Source organism: Phyllostomus hastatus, unplaced genomic scaffold (assembly GCF_019186645.2).
Source record: "Phyllostomus hastatus isolate PE091 unplaced genomic scaffold, TTU_PhHast_1.1 phas_contig_210, whole genome shotgun sequence".
Classification (NCBI taxonomy): domain Eukaryota; kingdom Metazoa; phylum Chordata; class Mammalia; order Chiroptera; family Phyllostomidae; genus Phyllostomus; species Phyllostomus hastatus.
In genome coordinates this window covers 28,477,225-28,498,667 of record NW_025333737.1, presented here as the reverse complement: position 1 = coordinate 28,498,667, position 21,443 = coordinate 28,477,225, and the positions used below count along the sequence as shown (strand labels likewise).

General features: G+C 36.1%; 1 protein-coding gene across 1 annotated transcript; it reads left to right on the top strand.

The window, feature by feature from the left end:
• Positions 1-214: 214 nt before the first annotated feature.
• Positions 215-19,373, top strand: FBXO47 (F-box protein 47). Its single transcript, XM_045835700.1, has 11 exons — positions 215-332; positions 2,594-2,800; positions 3,202-3,372; positions 6,042-6,118; positions 8,163-8,240; positions 10,925-11,033; positions 13,030-13,206; positions 14,147-14,293; positions 14,943-15,085; positions 18,076-18,235; positions 18,893-19,373. Exons 2-11 carry the CDS (start codon positions 2,620-2,622, stop codon positions 19,003-19,005), a joined length of 1,356 nt encoding a protein of 451 aa, XP_045691656.1. The 5' UTR covers positions 215-332; positions 2,594-2,619; the 3' UTR covers positions 19,006-19,373.
• Positions 19,374-21,443: the final 2,070 nt, after the last annotated feature.

Sequence of the window (21,443 nt, the reverse complement as noted above, 5' to 3'; positions counted from 1 at the left end):
CTGGGGCTCCAAGGATCTCGTGTTGTTAATTATTCATGAGGGAGGAGGGCACTGTGGGAGTCGGCCTTTCTTATTATTCATGAGGGGGCGTGGCTCCCTCCCGCTGGGGCTCCTGGGAGGATTCGAAAAGCTTCTCGAGGCCTCTGGGGCTCCTGGGAGGCTGGAGCGCCGCTCCGGAGCGGAGCAGAGCCGGACCTTCTCTCTCCTCGGAGGGAAAACCTTGAGGAGACTTTTTTGTTTTGTAAACATTAAGAAACGTGAGGATGGTGGGGCAAAACGACTAGATCCCATCTTCCTGTGATCCTTTAGCCGGAAAACTGTCAAAATCTGTGGTAAAAAGAGATTTGTTTCCCCAATGTTCTCTCGAGATCGTTTCCGCTTCTGATGGAGTGAAGGGGGAAAAAAATGCATCCCGGGGTGGTTTGAGTCTCCCGTCGGCCAGTTTCTCTGGTACGCCCTCCCTAGGTTACCTCTTCGGAGACGTTTTGGGCTAACACCCGAGCAGATGGGGCGGGTCTCTTCAAAAGGGGTTTTCTGAAAAGTTCAAACAAACTCGAAATCCCGGTGAGTTGCTGGCGGACGGTTTTTTTCCGGAAAGGCGGGGTACAAGCTCACCCAAGAGGGCGCTCGAAGCCTTTCCCAGAGAGTCCCAAGTGCGTGGGAGGGCCTGGGGCTCGAAAACCCTGTAATTCTGAGATTTGGGTCGGTGATTATCGTCCTCCGGAGCGGTGAGAGGGAACCAGTAATTTGGGTTTACCCCTTGACATTTCTCCAAAAAAAGTCTGCTAGCTTCCCCCCCCAAAACGTTCAGGTCTGAGAGGAAAACGTAAACTCGTAAAAAAAAAAAAAAAAAAAAAGAGGCTTTCGTGTAGAAGGACCCAGGCTTTGCGTCTTCACCCTCTCGGGGGTTTGAATTGTGTATTCTTCCCCCCCCGGTCGCCACGCCAGAGGCCCCCGGGCAGCAGGGGCCCCGGGCGCCCCAGGAGCCCGCACGGTCCGCAGAGAAGCGAGTCCTGGGCCGGATTGGCGTCTGAGCACGATGGTAGTGCTTTAAAATGCCTACTGGGAGCGGGGAACCCCCCCCCCCTTACGGATTAAACAAATGAAGGTTCTCCCACTTGTTGGAGTTCTATGCAGCCCTGAAAATGCATGACTTGTAGAAGCATGTCTGCTAGCGGTGGAAGGGGTTGCAGTCGCGACGGTAATTGGAAAAGGGTACAAAACACTATGGACAGGGATCCCTCCCTCCCCCCCCACCCTTTTTTTTTTGTTAAAAAGAAATATAAACATGAAATTCTGGCATGCTGTAAACCAAAGTGTTTACAAGCACATGTCATCATTGTTTTGTTTTTGTTGTATTTTGGAAACATTTTAGCAAGGCACAGGTTACATACTATAAATTCAACGATTATTTGTAAAATATCTGCTCATTTAAACGGCCGTTGAAGCTGAAGCAAAGCGCCTTGGCACGTAAGGTCTTGGAGGAGGTTTTCCACTGTGTGTTTCACTAAGCACCAAACTTCTGGGCCGTGTGTGCAAGTGCGTAACCGATTTTCAGCTGGTATGAGTTGATATGTAACCTTTTAGGATAAATACGTAACAGTGTGATTTTAGCAATTTCCTGACGGAAGGAGACCGTGCATTTTGGTCAAATACACTTGTAAGTCGGAGATGAAACGTCTCAGTTGTTACTTCGTAAAGGAGGAGCTTCAGCCGGGAGTTGTGGTTGCCCACTCGCGCTCGTGCATTACGTGTGCATCGCATGTGCGTGTACTTTGCACGTGCATGTACATTGCATGTGCTTGTACATATACAAGGTCAGGCGGTGTTTTCTGGGTCGGGGCCACAGTGACAATGTCACTGTGTGTGACACGGTTTTGTTGGTTTTTTTTAAGTTATTCTATAGTGTAAGTAAATGATCGGTGACTTTAGTAAGTTTTCTCCAGGAAATGTTCATTTTGAAATCAAGTTATGGAAGCCCTTCCTGAGACTTATCAGTGACTATTATTATCCAAAGGTGAAACTGAGGGACATGTATTGTTTATTTATTTACTCGAGTCTTAATTGATTTGATAAGTCTTTCATTTCACTGCTTGAAGTCTCTAAAATGAAAGTCTCTATTTTTTATCCTTTTGTTTTTATTGTTTCTGACAAAAGATGTCAGTGTTCAGTTTTAGGGAAATAGAAAAACATTACTACAAAACTTTAAAGCTACATTGAATGTGTTGAATTTGTTATATTGGTTTCTTTTGTAAAGTTTTTTCTATATGTAAAAATTTTTGCATATTTTTCTTAGAACGTATTTTACCCAAATACATCCTCATTTTCTACTAAAACTCTTCATCGATCTAGAATATTTGGCTAAGAAGGAAAATATTTTTAAATATTTCACATCATACTGAGATGAATAAGACTCTACTGGTGGGAACTCCATACATTGGACACCGTATTAAAAGTTTTGTAAATATACAGTGACAACTATTTCCCATAAAAAATATCAATCTCTTCATTAAAAAAAAAACCCCCATCTCTTCATCACTATAATGTTCTTTTTTTCTTTTTTTGTCTCTTGTTTTTTTGTTTTTCTAACCAGGATAAGTTCACAAGATAGGAAAAAGGATGGCATCTAGAGTGAATACCAGTTTCACTTTGATTCCCAACCAGAAATATAGACGTAGTAATCGTCGGTCCAGCTGTGTTTCCAGCACCCTTTACTCCGATTCTCAGCCCTTATCAACGCTTGGAAATTTTAAAGCCTTGCCATTGGAAATATTCCAAATAATCTTAAGATATTTGTCAGGTGAGGTTTGGGGACTATGAGCAAGCTACATAGACACTCAAATATTCTTATTTTCCCCCAAAACTAGTTTGTCATCTTTGGCCCCACTAGAATTAGTAGTGTTCATGTTAAGTTTATTTTATAAAGCTTTATTGTTATTAGGTAAGGGATACAGTGAGAAAGGAGAATACTCAAACTCTTTAAGCATGCTTCTCATTATAATGACATGGTGTATGACAGTTACATCCCAAAATATTTCTAATTTATTGAGCACTGGGTTTAAAGCAATTTTAGATTTCCCTCTTTAGTTTTACTATTATTTAATATTATTAATGGGCTAACATAAGTTTTCACATTGTGCTAACAGTGACATTTTTGTATCTAAGCCATTCACACACATGTATGTATTTTTCCTTTGGTAGTGAAAGACATCAGCATACTAAGCATGGTGTCCAAAACTTTCAGCCAGCACATTGTTAATTATATCTCGACCGCATCAGGAAGCAAAAGGCTTTTACTACAGGACTTTCACAACCCTGAGCTGCCTGGCGAGAGACAAGACTCTGCTATGCTGGAACACTACAGATCTCTAGGTAACTTACATAGTAGGAATTGTAACAAATAAAGAACCATACTTAACTAAGGGGATTTTATCATACAATTCTGTAAGACTCATGGGAAATAGAATATTTTCTAATATGTGCCTATTTCTATGATGCTTTTACTCTTCAGTGTGAGGACTTTCCCTTAACAACATTTCCTTACATTTAAGTTTAAAGGTGAGAGAATGCAATTTAATGTAAAAAGTGTGAGCCCTTGTGATGTCATGTGGATACAGTGTCACCTATGCGTATTTTCTAGGTGACTTACCAGTTTAGGAAATTGATGTATTTTCTATGGTTCTGATGAGTTTTACCTTGATACCTTTTTTCCTTTCAACCATAATCTGGGCCTTAACATAGAAATTTAAACACATTATTGTGGAAGATCATTTCTTCTTTTATCAGAAACAGTGTTTTTTTAAAGCACTATATACATTTACTAATAAATCATTATGCTGTGATTAAATTAACCTTATCAAAGGAAATTTCTGTGATCTTTTGCCCTTGATTTGTATTCATCTTTTACCCCTTTTATTGATTTTTATTCTCCCTAAGAGTGCGGAAATAAAATTCTAATTTTGACTTGACTAATGACACCAATTAAATTAGAAATCACCTTCTAATTAAACAAAGTATGACAATAAAACCAAACATCAAAGTGATGTTGATATTTAAATAAAAGCATACAAAGTTAACTAACTTTTATCTTTTAGTAGCCAAAGAATGCCTAGCTTTAAGATAATAAAATAAGAATATATCGATGTATAAATATATAAAGCTGTATTGACAAGTATATTTTATAAGACTAAATTAAAGGTATGTAATTTGACTATAATGTTACTGGCTTCGATATTGAATTAGGCTTAGTAAAGTCTGTAACAGAATATGCAATTACTTTTTGCTACTTGTTATTGTAAATATTTTTTTGCAAATATCATTAGGTGCAGAGGAAATGGTAGTTGATTGGGTAAAAGTGCTTATTCTTTGGTTTTGATCTGAAAGAATTTTTTCTCCCTGACCAAGTCTCAATTGCTTAAACAAACAAAAAAAGCCTTAAGACAATTATATGGATAAGTCAGTTAAAAATACAAATGTGCATTGATCTTAATAGCTAGCCTTTTAAAACAGATTTATTCATGCAATGATTTCAACCTTACATTTAATTTTGATGCAGACACCTGGCTTATGACTGATTCTTTTGGTAAATGTTTGATGTACTTACCATTTTCTCCTGTTACTATTCCTGTCTGATCTGTTCTTATTTTCAGACATTAAAATAACATTTTCAGAATCCTGCTCTTTGAGTATTATAAATTTTAATTTGCTTCTTCACACAAAAACAGAGCAGATGGCTAGTGTGGAAAGAACATTACATCTGACTCTATTTTAGTAAAAAGAAATTAAAGAAGTTGGTCTCTAAAGGGTATCGCAGAGCACCTGTGTTAAAAAAAAGCCAGCTGGTATTGGTTTTTATGTTAAATTGCAACCCTTAAAAATAGGAGTTTTACATTAGAAAAGGCAACCAACATACAATTATAGCTTACAATTCCCCAGCTATGACACGCCATGGGACTGGATGCCAAAGCACAAAAGGAAAAAACTCAGTCTAAAAGCCAAACACTGAAAATGTCTTTTTATGTACAAAAATAGGGAGGGTTTATGTTTAAGACTTAATTCCGGTCATGTGTTACCCAAACATAACAACTTCTAAAAATAAATTAGATTCCCATATGTTCTATAGAAGTATATAAAGTAATATTTATATTATGTTAAAAAGTAAATGCAGAGAAGATGAAAACTGAAGAAAGTGATATACAGGTATATATATTTCTGCCATATATCTTACTTTTAATTTGAGGACATTTGCCCTCATAGGAATGTTAACAAAGTATTGCCATTTTAGGAAAACAGACCATTTAAAGTTAGAGGAAACAAATCATTCACTTCCTGTCACTGTAGTTGAAATTACATATCTCACTGGGAAATGGAAGGGATTTTGTTTCTTTTTTAAATATCTGGACAAAATTCTATACATTCTTATCATGCAAGCTCCATAAAAGGATATATTTGTAGAGAGAAATAGATAATTAATCCAAACTGGACATTTTCTGTGAGCAAAAATGACTTAAAGTCTCTGGAATTTTAAAGACTTATGACTTAAAATGTTTTTTTTAATTTTCTGAAAAGAATATAAAATCTGTTTTCCCATTTCTATGTTTTGCATTAACAATTCAAAACATTTTTCTTTGTGGACATGAGATTAATTTCAAGAGATACTGAAATATGTTTTCCATGGAATAAAGACAATATAAAGTTTCCCTAGTCTATTTAATGTCTTGTTATTGTATCTTTTTAAATCTAAATAATTTAAAACTTTTCCATATCTGTCCTATAGTATCAATTTCACAATATTTTATAAAATTTTATGCCAGTGCCTCTTAGGTAAACATCAAAGCCACTTGGTCATCAACATATAAATGTTTTACACCCTTCCTCCCAAACTTTCTCTTACAAACCACATCAGCTCACAGTCCACTACAGCATACCACACTTGACTTTCAGGAACCATTATGCTGTGCTTTATAGATATTTTTTAATTGATTGCATTGTCACCTTTTTTCATGTTGTTGTTTTTGTTTTTTTTTTTTTTACTTTCTCAGGTTTACTATTTAAAAGATGTACACTGTTGCTACCCACAAAGGAAAGACTAAAGTACATTCACAAGATACTCGCTGAAGTAAGATCATACTTCTTTTTTTTTAATTTATTGATTTTTTTGAGAGAGAGGGTAGGGAAGACAGACAGACAGACAGGAACATTGATTTGATGCTTATTTATGCATTCACTGGTTGATTCTTGTATGTGCCCTGACTGAGCATTGAACCTGCAACCTTGGCATGCTTTTGAATTAGTTCACAATCTTGATTTCTAGTGAAGATATTTTATCATTGTTTTATACTCATTTAAAATCTATCCTTAATTAGTAGAACTTCATGAGTTAGTATTAAACTGATCAATGATAATTTAATATTTTACCAAGTACTCAAAGATTATAAAACACCCAAATGTAGTGTAGTAGTCCTTTACTTATTATAAAATAATTTTATATATAACTAAGTACAGTACATCATTTAAGTTTATTAGGTTTATTCAAGTATAAGAGTCTTTTTACCTCACATGGGAATCATGAGGATGTTTTGAAGTAGTGATTTAGATGCTTTATTAAAATGAAATAATTTCTAAAAAAATGAAATAATTTCTGAATGTTAAAATATTACTGTTTAAATATACAAAAACATCAGAAAGTATTTTAATATATAAAATGACAACCCTTTTGTGATAATTTATGACTTGGATATGTACATCAGTGTATTGGGCATAATGTCTATGAAAAAAATGAGTTTTACTGCACCAACCCAAATGCCATGCTGATGGCTCAGTTCTACAACCAGTAGTATGCAAACTATTTCTGAAGCACTGGCTTTTTTCATCTCGATATTTGCATTGAATTCAGGTCTATATTATTGCAGCAGCTTCCCAGGTGATCTTTCTGCCATCCAGTTTCTTCTGTCCCCAACACATTCTGCACGCTGAATCAAGGTTATTCTTCCTAAAGCATCACTTTCATCAAGTTAATTTTCTTGCTTAAAAATCTTTCAGTGGCTACTCAGTTCAGCAAGACAAATTCCAAAGTCCAAAAGTGGTATTTAAGGTTCTCCCTAACAATACAACTGTACTTCCTATTACTTTGAACCTAGTTAAGTTGGTTATATCTTTCTTCCCAAATAAACTGTTTTATTCCTACTCCTATACAATTTCACCCTTATTGTTTCCCTCACCAATCCTTTCCATTTGTTATATATTTGAATCCTACTTTAAGACATTGCTTCTTTCACATCCTTCATAAGCTTTTAAAATCATTCCCAAATTTATCATTTCCCTGCTTTTATAGTGTCTGGTATCCTATTTTTCAGTCATTTTATCATTTTTATATATTCTAACCTGGATTATCAAAATAACTTCACATGTGTGTATCTTATTCTGCTAACTAAATTGTGAGCTCCTTGCCCTGGCTGGTGTGACTCAGTGGATTGAGCATCATCCTGTGAACCAAAGGGTCACCAAGTTTGATTCCCAGTCAGGGCACGTGCCTAGGCTGTAGGTCTCATCCGTGGTGGAGGGTGTGCAAGAGGAAACCACACATTGATGTTTCTCTCCCTCTCTTTATCCCCCCCTTCCCCTCTGTCTAAAAATAAATAAATAAAATCTTAAAAATAAAATAAATTGTGAGCTCCTTGAAGGCAGTCTTTGTTTTTTATGTCTTTTTTTTAAATAAAGATTTTATGTTATCGCTTCTCAGCCTTTTGGCTAAGATCAAGTTTAAAGATTTTATTTATTCTCAGAGAGGGGGTAAGGGAGGGAGAAAGAGAAGGAGAGAAAGATCCATGAGTGAGAAAAATGATGACTGGGTGCCTTTTGCATGCCCCTAACTGGGGACCTGTCCTGCAGCCCAGGCACGTGCTCTGATTGGGAACCTCACAGGAGGACCTTTCACTTCGCAGGCCGGCACTCAGTCCACTCAGCGACACCAGACACCAGGCAGGGCCTGCTTTTTATCTTTTGTAATCCCTACCTATATGACAATGCTAATCAATTATTTAACATGTTAGTTACTTTCAGTTAAGACTGAAAAAATGCTTACATAGTTCCATTAAATTTGAATGTCAAATCGTTTTACAGTCCCACTGAAAAGGATGAATTAATAGTTGTTCTCTTTACAGGTTTCCTGTTTTAAATTCAATGGCTGTGCAGCTCCTATGCAATGTTTAGGATTATCATGTTATGGCATGTTTTTACAGGTACATTTTTTAATTAAATATTTTATTTATTTATTTTTAGACAGAGGGGGAGGGAGGGAAAAAGAGAGGGAGAAACATCAATGTGTGGTGGCCTCTCATGTGGCCCCTACCAGGGACCTGGTCTGTGACCCAGGCATGTGCCCTGTCTGGGAATCAAACTGGCAATCCTTTGGTACACAACCTGCACTCAGCCCACTGAGCTATACCAGCCAGGGCTAAAATATCAATGTGTGGTTGCCTCTTGCACACCCCACACTGGGGAACTGGCCTGCAACCCAGGCATCTGCCCAGACTGGGAATCAAACTGGCGACCCTTTGGTTCACAACCTGGCACTCAGTCCACTGAGCCACACCAGCCAGGGCATGTACATTTTTTTTAATGAAAGAAGAAAAGAAATATTTTTGAACTGTTGACAAGTAGAACATGTAATGTATTATTCCATGGGTTAAAAAAAAGTAATAATAAAACAACAACAAAATAAAATTGTAAAGATTTGAGAATGTGTTAATCTAATAATGTTTGCTACCTCAGATTTTCTTCTTGGATTTCTCACTGGTAAGAAATGTTACATAGTTCTTTACCAAAGTCCTCAAAGTTTCTGTCCACTATTGTAAAGAGTAGAAGTAGTGTGAGGTGAGGAGTGTGTATGTGTGTGTGTGTATAATGAATTTTAAGTCTTGGGCTATTTATTTAAGATGTGACTTTAGAAATCAACTGTATGAAAAAAAATTGTAACTATGGGAGGTGATAGATGTAACTAACCTTATTATGATAATTAATTTGCAATATGTATGATATAAAACTACATTGTAAACCTTTAATTTATTACAATGTTATACATCAGTGATAATCTTAATAGAACTAGAAAAAATCAGCTATATAATTTTAAGAACACTTTTGACTAGTCTTTTATTGTAAATGAAGAAGATAATATCATTATAGTTTAATGTTATTCAATATTAATGTATTACTAATATACTATTCTTTTTTTTTAAATACCTTATTTATTTATTTTTAGAGAGGGAAGAGAGAGAGAGAGAGAGAGAGAGAGAAAGAGAAACATCAATGTGCAGTCAGTTGCTGAGGGTTATGGCCTGCAACCCAGGCATGTACCCTGGCTGGGAATCGAACCTGGGACACTTTGATTCCCAGCCTGTGCTCAATCCACTGAGCTACACCAGCCAGGGCTACTAATATACTATTCTAAGCAATGTACTAGCTTATTTAAAACTTACAACAACCTTATCAGGTTTACAATAGTCTTACAATAATCTTGCTTATATCCCAGCCTACCAGCCTGTCCCAAAGAAATGAAAAAATCTGTCTTGGACAGGTAATATGAACACATGTATTTATGTAAATTTCAAAAGGTACAAAATGATATAAAGTGAAAAGTAAGTCTTCCTCCAAAGCCTTGTCCACTGAGTATCCTTCAACAGAATTAACTAATGTTCGAGGTTTCTTGTATGTTCTTCCAGAGATAATAAGCTTAATTTTTATACTACTGAAATCTAGGTCAACTATTTTAAGAAAAATTTACGTGATTGATCAACTTTTTCAAAATAAAATTACAATTGACCCTTGAGCAACACAGGGGTTAGAGGTGCTAACCTACATACAGTCAAAAATCTATGTATAGCTTTTGACTCCCTCCCAATTTAAGTTGTTTCTTGGTATTCAAGGGGAATTGGCTCCAGGACCCCACATGGGTACCAAAATCCATGGATGCTCAAGTCCCCTATATAAAATGGCTTAGATCAATGCATACAGTCAGCTCTCCACATCTGTGTCCCCCCAACTTTGCACTGAAAACAGTACACATGGTGTGGCTCAGTGGATTGAGTGCTGGCCTATGAATGGAAAAGTCGCTGGTTTGATTCCCAGTCAGGGCATGTGCCTGGGTTGCAAGCCAGGTCACCAGTTGGGGGCATGCTAGAGGCAACCTATTGATGTATCTCTCACATTATCTATGTTTCTCTTTCTCTCTTCCTCTCTCTAAAAATAGATAAGTAAAATCTTAAAAAAAAAGAAAAAATCTTTTCTTTTTTCAAGTACACATATTTGTTGGGAAAAAAATCTGCATAAAGGTGGACCTGCACAGTTCAAACCTGTGTTGTTCAAGGGTCAATTGCATATGATACATCATTGTAATTTCTCTTTCATATATGTTTAACTGTACATTTGGGTTTACTAAAAAATAATTACTAAATTTTGTCCTAATGACATTTTTCTGTTCATATCCAAATGTCATAAATGCTTAGAAATTGTCACAGTAGGCGAAATTCTTATCATTTGTAAGCAATATCATAAATGATAGCTAGAGGGGATCAGAAGGGTTTGATTTTCATCTAAAAGTAGGCCACAGCTGGCTTCTGAGTCAGATGTCTAGAGCTGTGTTCTAAAATTCGTTATTTTCTTCATATGTCAGAGTTAGGTATTTAGTAGCATTGGAAGTTCTCTGAAAACATACGCCTTAAAAAAAAAGAAATTGAATTTGAAGCATTTCTATATTTTGTTTATGTAAAATTTCTTACTAGTTTCAACAGTTCCATCGGGGATAAAATCATATACACTACCTGGAGCATGTGCTGCAACAGTCACGTGTTCACAAGGCAGTGGTGACTTATGTTTTGATTTGATGGTCTGAACATCTGCATTGTTTCCTTCATTTTATTATCCTCAGATCTTAACAGCAGGTTGGGACGAACTGGAGTGCCATCGTGTTTTTAACTTCTTGTGCGAGCTGACCAGCCTCTCCCGCAAGGTGCAGACCACTGTCTTCAGCAAACCAGGTAAAGAACTACAGTTCAGAAATAATATTACACAGAAAATTAAAATAGAAAAAAACCCACAGTTCAAAAGTATATTTAAAAACAAATGGTGGCATTCATTTATAGGTAAAGAACCAAGAAATGTAAGGGAATGGTAACCACTGAATTGGATAAGAGGCTCAAGTCGCATGTAATTAGAGAAAGAGAAGTGCTCAGAGGCCTTCAGCTGTAGTAATAATATTTTGTTCCTTAAGATGGTGGAGGATACAAAGTTGTTCATGATAGTATTCTTTAAACCTTCGTATGTACCCGAAATACTTCATATTTCAAAAATTATGGGACCCTACAACCCAGCAGTTTCACTCTGAAACACTCCACGGTTTGCACAAGGAGACGCGTATAAGAACGAGGAGTGCAGCATGTAACTGTGGAAAGCGAAACAACCTAAGTGCCCACTGTCAGAAGGATGGATAAATGAACTGTGGCACATTCATGTAATTAAAACCCTCAGCAGTTAAAACAGATGAACTAGAACCAAGTGTGTTAATATAGCTAAATCTCAAAATGTAATTTGAGAGAAAAGGTTATCAAATTATACTTTTAATATGAAACCATTTATAAACATATTAATAACATGAGCCCTGGCTGGTGTGGCTCAGTGGATTGAGCACCAGCCTGTGAATCAAGGGGTCACTAGTTCAATTCCCAGTCAGGGCACACGCCTAGGTTGTGGGCCAGGTTCCTGGTAGATGGCTCACGAGCGGCAACCACACATTGACGTTTCTCTCCTTCTCTTTCTCCCTCTCTTCTCGTCTCTAAAAAATAATAATAAATAAATAAATAAAATATTTTAAAAATCCAAAAATAGTAATATAATAAAAACTATTGAATGATATGCTTTAAGTGGATAAAGTTCTATCGTATGTAAATTATACATATTTCAATATTGCTGTTAAAAAAAACACACAAAATACCACTTGACACCCACTAGGATGACTGGAATTGAAAGTCAGAAAGCAGGCCCTGGCTGGTGTAGCTCAGTGGATTGAGTGCCAGCCTGTGAATCAAAGGGTCACTGGTTCCATTCCCAGTCAGGGAACATGCCTGGGTTGTAGGCAGGGTCCCCAGTAGGGGGTGTACAAGATGCAACCACACATTGATGTTTCTCTCCCTCTCTTTCTCTCTTACTTTCCCTCTCTCTAAATCAATAAAATCTTTTAAAATAAAAATAAATAAATAAATAAATAAATTTTAAAAACAGTCTGGCAAGTTCTTCAAATGATTAAATATAGAGTTGCCATATGACCCAGCAATTTCATCCCTATGTATATCCACAAGAGAAATGAAAACACATGTCCACCCAGAAACTTGTACATGAATGTTAATAGTAGCATTATTAAGAATAACCAAAAGGTAGAACCAACCCACCTGTCCATCAATGAATGGGTGAATGGATAAGGAAAATGTGTTATATCTACAGTGGAGTATTATTTAACCCTAAAAATGAATGAAGTACTGATACCCGCCAGTATATGGATGAATCTTGAAAACATCATGCTAAGGGAAAGGAGCCAGTCACAAAATGCCACATACTCTATGATTCATTCGTATAAAACTCCATAGCAGGGCAATCTATGGAGACAGAAAGTAGAGTATTGGCTGCTTAGGGCTGGGGATGATAGAGTACGGAGGGAGGGGGGAGTGGTAGCTAAAAGAGCAGGATCTCTTTCTGAGGTGATCAAATGTTCTAAAACTTACTTGGTGATGGCTGCACATATCTGTGAATATACTAAAAACCTTTGAATTGTACACTTTAAATGGGCAAATTGAATGATATGTAAATTATATCTCAATAAAGCTGTTTTAAAATAATCCCTTGATAATCTAAAACTTTTACAGAGGAAAATGAAGTAATGCTTTCAATACAAAGCATATTAATGAAGTATGTCTTCGACCTGTCCACTATGCACATCACCCTTTCCAGGAAGAATGATTTACAAGTCTCTTTTCTTCATAGGAAATGCCCGAAAACTGGAGCTGAGGATCAGACTGTTCTGTAGGAATGTTCTGCTTGATCATTGGACACAAAGAAGCGATTCTGCTTTTTGGCTGACATGTATATTAAAGCCATGGCCAATGGTGAATCAGGCAAGATTGCTATACATCATTTTTGGACCAATATCTCCTCAGGATGGTGAGCATGTATTTTTTAGCAACATATGTTACAAAGCTGGTTAATTACTTTTACTTTAGGAAGCTTATCTTTTTGTGCCTGCTAAGTTTCATCATTCCTGATGACTAAACTGTTTCCCAGTTTCATAGATTTGTACTACATTAATCTGTGCATAACTTAAGCTTCAAGATAGAAATTGTTCCCTGAAGGCCATTACCAAGTATATTCCTATCATGTCTGGTTTACCTAAAATAGCTACTTTTCACTTTTAAACATTATATTAATTAAAGATTATACTTGCTGGAGGGGACCAGTAGTGCCAGTAAATCAAAGTTGTAATTGGAATTGATGTTTTACTTAATTTTGGGTGTGTAATATGATTTTTTGTGCATTTTTTTGCATTTCTAATGAATGTAGATTAATGTTAAAATTAGCATGCAGTTCTTTAGTTCACATTGCCTCACATCAGCAGGTAACCAGTTTAAAGTATGTTGACTAGCAGCAAGAAGCCAATCTGTGATAAAATTTTGTTGTGTAATTCACAAAGAGAATTGGTTGTAGGTAAATAATCAAAAATTGACTGGATTACTCTGTTTTGATTAAATATTTGGAAGATCCTCAAATACAGAATGTTCTCTTGTTCAGGTTTTATTTTATTTCAGTAAGATTACATTAACTGTCTATTCCAATTTCTGTTTTAGGGATAGCATTATCTTTGAACTGGAAGCTACGCTTGGTGATACTACCTTTTCCTCATTCAGCTGTTGTTGCTCTGCTTCATCATATCAGTCAGAGACATTCAAATTTATATTGTTACTAAAATTGACTTTCCTTATGAAAGTAGCATATATAAGTAATGAATTCCATTATGCAATCCAATTTCCTTTTTAAACAATCCATGAAGTCTTTATCACAAACCCAACTATTCTGTCATAACCTAATTTTTGTTTCAATTATTCAGGACAAGTGGTTTGGCAGAAAATGATAGAAGAACCTACAGATGAATCCAGTCTGAAAGGTTTGGCTGATGCCATTAACTTATTATATGACACAGGCATCAAAGAGTGGACAGCAGATGATGTTATCAGTCTTATAGATGAACTATCAGGTAAAATAATATATTTATCTCACAGAGAAACAGAAATTTATTATTAGAATACAGTTATAAAATAAGGATAATTGTACAGGTAACAAATGACTCGCGTATTTGAAATCAAGTGCTCTAACATTTAAAGAATTGGCATGTTTGAAGAGAATGCATATAATGAACTTACTTTCCTTTAATTATGAATGTTATAAGTATATATTTATTACTATTATTATTTGAAAGCTTCATAATTATTCTCATCTTGTAAGTTCTCAGAAACACCCTTCTAGGTTGTCTAAAAAGAAACCCTTTCCTAATGGTATGGCAGAGGTGAAATGATTTTTCCCATTTATGCATAATCCTTGAGATTCTGAAGTTTTCAAGATTTCTTTCCTTTCATGGGATTAGGACACCTTGCCTGTTGATCTCTGTGTAGGAAAGATGCTTTGACTATATTACTAGTACATCTGTGAGACCTGCCATGACATGGCAGTAATCTCTGTCTCCAGTTCAATGCTGTAACTGTAAAACTAAAGCATTTTTTCTGAGCTTTTCCCTTGACGCTAATTGTATTTCCAATTAAATGATGTAATAGTGCTTGTAATTAATGATGGTTACTCAAGCTATCGTGCAATTTCTCATTAAATAACTGTTCTTCCTCTAATAAAAGTGGTTCCTCGGGAGTGGCTTCTAGAAAATAACGCGCGTCTCCTAATCCTGTGCGGGAACGACATCTGTTTCACGTTCATGGCTAGTAAAGCTGTGAACGGACGGGCCACTGAACTCGCAAGACTGATAGTCTTTCTGGCTTTGGTAAGTGAAAAACGAGTTTTTCTCTGACAAGTTGTTTAACATTATAGTTGACCTGCCAGGGAGCTTTAGTTCCTGAAGGAACTAAAACATGTACAAAACACTTTGAAAGAATAAGTACATAAGTATATATTTTATACATACTTGTAAAATTTTGCAGTGTATGTAATAATAAACTATCAGATTTGGAATTATTCCCTGTATTACCCTCTCCCCACTTCATGTCTAGATTGTCATTTTACAGCTCTGCCAAGTTTTATTATTTTTTATTTTTATTTAATCTTTAAAATTAATTTGAGAGAGAGAGAGAGAGACATCGATCTGTTGTTCCCCTTACTTACGCATTCATCAGTTGATTCTTGCATGTGCCCTGATAGGGGACTGAACCCACAACCTTGGTGTATCAGGATGATGCTCCAAACAACTGAGCTACCCAGCCGGGGCCCAAGTTATATTCTTTAAAAAAAAATCTGTTAGAAAATAAAGTGCTCCATTTGATTTGCTTCAGAATAACCAATGAGCAGCAGGGAGAGGATGTGGCCGTGAATGGAGATGAAGGTGAATCAAGATGGATAGGCCAGAAAGTGGGTACAGGGGGCTCAGTATACTGTTCTCTCCACTTTCACAGTTAAAATGTTTTTCAAAACAAAACACTTCAAACTATTTTTAATATTTATTCATTTTACACAAATTGAGTTTTTACTATGGGCCATACATTGTGTGAGATTCTAGAACTATGGAAATTAACAGGACAATTCTCTAACCAAAAGCTGCTTACAGTCTTTTAAGAGATACCAAGGTATATGTAAGTAAATTCAGTGAGACAAGAGTAAAAATATATGTACAAAAAGATACAAGCAGAGGTAGCGAAAAGGAACCAATGCCGGTGAATGTTGAGCACAAAGAGGGTTTTCCCAATCCCAATTTGTTTTAAAAAACGAGTAGAAGTTCCCCAGGCAGATAGACAAGACAGATAATTTATTGTGCTACCATCGCGGATGCCTGCTCAACCAGTGCTTCAAAAGCAATGAAATAATCTTCCAGTTGGCTGTTGTGAGGAATACTTGGATGTAGTCCATTTCCTATGAAATGGAGACGGGATCATTACCAACTCAGCTGCTGAAAACATGAATGAAACTTCTGTGGCTCTTTTTGAAATGTGAATAAAGCTACTAAATTAACTATTTTCAATATAAATGTTTACTTTCTTTTTTAATATTTTATTTATTTATTTTTAGAGAGGGGGAAAAGAGGGAGAAAGAGGGGGAGAGAAACATCAATGTGCAGTTGCCTCTTGCACACCCCTAGCTGGGGACCTGGCCAGCAACCCAGGCATGTGCCCTGACTGGGAATCGAACCAGTGACCTTTTGGTTTGCAGGCTGGTGCTCAATCCACTGAGCTACACCAGCAGGGGCAAATATTTATTTTAATAATTAAGCCGATTTCGTCCAAAAGAGAAAGAGAAATGGAATTTCATGGCTATATTCACGTAACTATAAGCAGCCCAGTATTGTTTCTGAAGGGTAAAATGTGCAGAAGAGGAAAAGAAGGTGAGGTTAGACAGAAAGGGAGAGGCCAGGTAGTGAAGGGTCTTACGTAGACTCTCTGCGGAGCTCGGACACATCCCCTAGTAGGGAGCTGCCGAAGAGTTCCGGGAAGGGGAGAGACACCACCAGCTTCAGGTTTGGGAAAGGTCACTTGGGCAGCACCATAGCAAACAGAATGAGAGGAAGTTGCTGGGGGTGAAGAAGCCTTCTCCCAAAATCCTTTCCTGATAATCATCTCAACTCTGATCATTAATTTTCCCTAAATTGCCTCAGATTTGTCTTCTCTTTATCTTCATTTGCTAATAGTGTTCTTAAGCCATTTTATGTGTGGAGTAAGTCACAATCCCAAAACAGATTGTAAATTCTTTGAAATCCAGGACTGTGTCACTTACTTCTTTCATAGTGCTTTGTGCCATGCTTTACACATAAGTAATCAATACTCCTTCCTGTCAGATAACATTATTTAGTTACACTACTATAAAGTTTATTTTCATGCTGTATATTATTCAGTTATGTGAGCTAAATTGGCCATTTAAAATGTTAGCAAACAAACCTTTTCTTTTCAGATTTAGCTATTAACATGTAGTCTTTTCTTTAAATATTTCTCTTTTAAGTAAGAGAAATATTTTCTATAACTCTCAAGAGGGAAAGTTGGTAATACTATAAAATTCTCTTGCCTATTGAAATTTCTTGTATTTCTGTTACCCTGATTGAACTTCCTGAAAATAGAAGCACCATCTTTATGGCTTACCATTGTACTTCCATTGTCTTTATGGCTTACCATTGTACTTAGCATGTGCTCAGTAAATATTTATTGAATGAATGAATGAGCAGAAGTCTTATTTTTCATATGCTTAATAATTGTTTTCAATATTAGTTCTTACACTATCAATATTCTATGATAAGAGGACAGGCAGACAATTGTCGGAGGGGAGAGCGATTAGGGGTCTGGGCGAAAAGGGGCAGGGATTAACAAGTACAATGGGTAGTCACAGAACAGTCACAGAGCAGTCACAGAGATGCAGATCACAGCACAGGGAACGTAGTCGATGATGTCATGGTAACTGTGTGTGGGCCAGGTGACTGCCTGAAACATCAGGGGGACCACTCTAAAGGACATGATTTTCTAGCCACTATGATGTACATCTGAAATTAATACAGAATAATACTGAATGTGAACTATAATTGAAAAATAAATTTTAAAAATAATATCATATGATAATCGTGAACCAGAGTTTTATTTGTTATACATTTTCCACTAAAATTGTACCATTTGAAAGCAAAGGAGTGTTAGATATAAAAACATTTTCCACTTATAGATGCAATATAATATCATATGTAATAAATTATGTAAAATCATAAACTGTCATAGTTAATACAATTTTCAAATTCTATAGCTTTCTTCACATGAAGGTTTACCGTAATGCTTTGTATGTCTAAATCAGGTGTGCGAGAAAGAACTATACTGCATGGATTGGACAGTTAAAATAATGCAAAGACTCTGTAAAGTCTTCAGTACTTCAGTGGATAAACACAACTTCCTACAGAATGTGGCAAATGCATTTGCATGTATTATCATGGAAATGCTGCAGTCAGTCATGTCTGGTGAGTATGCGTGTAGATGGTGCGCGGGTGTGAACGAGGTGCATCTAGTCTCCACTTAAGACAGGGATAATTCTGTGTAGACTTTTATTTCTAAACTAAGAATAGTAGTAGTAGACCTTTTTGTTTGTTTTCCATGAGATATATTTAGTTCCTGGTTTTGTCACTTCTTAAATTAGGTATTTATTTTAGTGGAAAACAAAATTGAGTCTGTCTTTAAAGGAACCAATTTCAGTTTTGCAGAGCAAAAAATTTTAACTTGCTCCTCAACTATCATAATTGTCATAATAATATACTATATTTATATAGTTTTAATATATATATTTTACAGTTTTATTAGGTAGCCAACATGACAATTAGCCCTGTTTTACAGATGAGAAAACTAAAGCTTAGAGAAATTATCTGACTTGCCCTAGGTCATGAAGTTAGAAACAATAAAACATGGACCAGCATCCTTTTCTTCCAACTTCTAATTCAGTGCTCTTATAAAATTCCATGATTTCAATGCCTAACATCTGACTTAGCAAAGATCACTAACTAGTTTTCTGTTACATATTATTAGGGAAAATTGGAACATCTTATGTTTTAAATAGATCATATATTTTAAAACTTAACTGTCATTTTCCCCCCTACTGTTCATTCCTGTGTACTGGCATATAGGAGACCATGATGAAGAGGACAGAAACTTTTTGAATTTGTTCCATCTTGTGCACGCTCAGGCTAACTTCCATAAGGAGGTCCTGTATTTGACCGTGGATTCTGCCTCTACCTAAATACTGAGACAGCCTTGCATTTAGAGACTACCTCACTGAACTAACAATTAGAAGAATGCTACTTCTCCACAAAGAATAGCATCCAAGGGACTTTTTATCACCTATGTACTTCTAAAGTTGCATAGAATTTTAGTGGCAACTGTTTAGACCACTATTAATATAAAAATTACAGGCAAACTCAAGAATATATTGAGATTTCTCTGAAAAACAAGTTGTGCCTCTTCAGATTTTGGTAAACCCAACAACAAAATAGGTGGAACATTAGTGTCTCAGAATCTGGGGCCAGTCAACCTGCATGTGTGGATCGTTGAAACCAGAAAATTTTGCTTTATAACTGAGCAGACACAAGTTCATTAAACAGTATGTAACTCTTCACTTTACTTAGGTTGTGTAGGCATAGACTAGAATGTTTTGTAAAGGTTTGCAAAATGTTATTTTGGAATGTGCAGATATAAGTCACATTTTTTACCACTTTTTTGGCATGTGGTTCATACTCATTTTGTATGAACTAAGATAAAAAACCAAAGGAAGTACGCGTGTATGTGTATATCCATATTCATATGTATGTATGTATGTATGTACTTACACATATACAAATGTATCTTTCCTTCTTTAAGACAGATCATACAAAACCTATAAATAGGGTATATATTGTTTTAATACAAATCATCTTTTATTTCCTGGGGATTAAAGTGTTGCAAATAAGGAAAAATATAAGATGAAAGAAAAACACCTATTCTGCTGCCAGAACAATATGCATAAATAATTTGCACTTCTTCCTAAAGCCTTTCTCCCTATCTTAAAGAATAGAACTTGAAGGAAACTGCAAGCATGGATATTAGAGCAGCCCATGAGTCGGGTTTTTCTTCATTCAAGTGAATGAATTCCAAGAAGCTCCAGGACTATTTCAGCCTGAGTAGGACCTGCCACCACCACTTTACTATGAAAGTAGAAAATGATCGTGCCTAACTGGAGCTGAAATGCTGCTGGAGCCCTCCTGGGTCTCTCATTCTCTTCTCCTGGGTTTGACCATTTTACTCCGGCTAAAGACGCACCCCTTCCCACTCAGCTTGTTGGAGGCTGGCTTTCTTTTCCTAAGCTCTTGATTTAACTCACCTCATGAGCTCATAAAGGGAAGAAACATTAGAAGATCTAGAAATTACCTGCAGAAGTAGAGTATAAATTGTGGGAAATTCTCACATATTTGGCAACAGGGGCTCAGTAACAGATTTAATAGGATTAAGGAAGAGTGAAAATTGTGGAGAAAATATAAAATGTGTGATAAGATTTTGCTGTATTTCAGTATCATAAGCACTTAACTTTCTTTCATGGAGGGTCAGAAATTAACTGCCTTTCTTTGACGGATTGTTCAGCTATAACTCCATCTGTGGCAGGAATTGTTTCTCCAGAGTTTTTATCATTTGCATATTTATGCAAAACACAGTTTTTGCTTTTATCCTGTTTCATTTTCTTCCTCTCATTTTCATTTTCTTCCTTCCAATTCACAACTAAATTATGAAGATTAAAAGTTGGCAGATACCGGAGAACAAAACAACACCTTAATTAGCTTTTTCTTTTCTCTCTCACCCTTTTTCTCACACATTCTTTCAAAAACCTCATCCATTTAGAAAACACTGGTGACTCCAAGTTGAGGATGTATTCCATTAGATTATTTGTGGGGGGAAAGAAAAATGAAGAAAAAATTAAAATTTTAATGTAAATAATGAATATTTTGAACATTTTACTAGATAGATATTGTTTCATTCTCTTAGAGAAGCAACTTGGCTTTGTGAGGTTTCCTTGGATGCCTTGAATTGCACAAATCTTGACAGCAGTTGTTTTTAGAAACTTTACAAAGGAAAAATGGTTTAATTTAAAAGATTTTTGACCTGGATTTTGAATCTCATCACACACTTGAACTGACATGACTGTGCTGTGTATTTTTAGAGACACATTATTGCGTTATTCTCGATCACTGTGAGATTGTTATCTCACCCCCCCTAGAAATTTGGAACATAAATGGTCTGATTCATTCTTTGGGTGCAGTAGATGAATGGTATCATCTTGCTACCCATAAAAAGTAAATGAAAAATTTTTCATTCAATTATTAATAGATAAAATAACATTTGAGACTAAATTTGCAGTTTCCTCAATTCAGCAGTCCAGTTTTTTTGCTGAATACTTTTGTCATTAGGAATAAAATGTGATACCAAACTTTAAAGTGGCAGATTAGTTTGCAAAAGTCTTGTGTTATTAACATGGATGTTTAAGTGCTGACTTTCGCAATCAGAGTGCCACAAAAAAGGGACCTCTGCAAAATGAATAGCCTCACATTAAGGGACCGCCCACTTCTAACTAGCTCCTGGACTAGCAGGTCAGATCATTCATCCTGTACCTTCTTCTGACTCAGAAGATTAACCTGGGCTCCTAGCTCTCAT

Coding starts and splice junctions, on each gene's coding strand:
- FBXO47 (XM_045835700.1), top strand. CDS start 2,620: ATGGCATCTAGAGTGAATACCAGTTTCACTTTGATTCCCAACCAGAAA. Junction 13,207..14,146: donor ACCAATATCTCCTCAGGATG/GTGAGCATGTAT, acceptor TCAATTATTCAG/GACAAGTGGTTTGGCAGAAA. Junction 18,236..18,892: donor GCTGCAGTCAGTCATGTCTG/GTGAGTATGCGT, acceptor ACTGGCATATAG/GAGACCATGATGAAGAGGAC.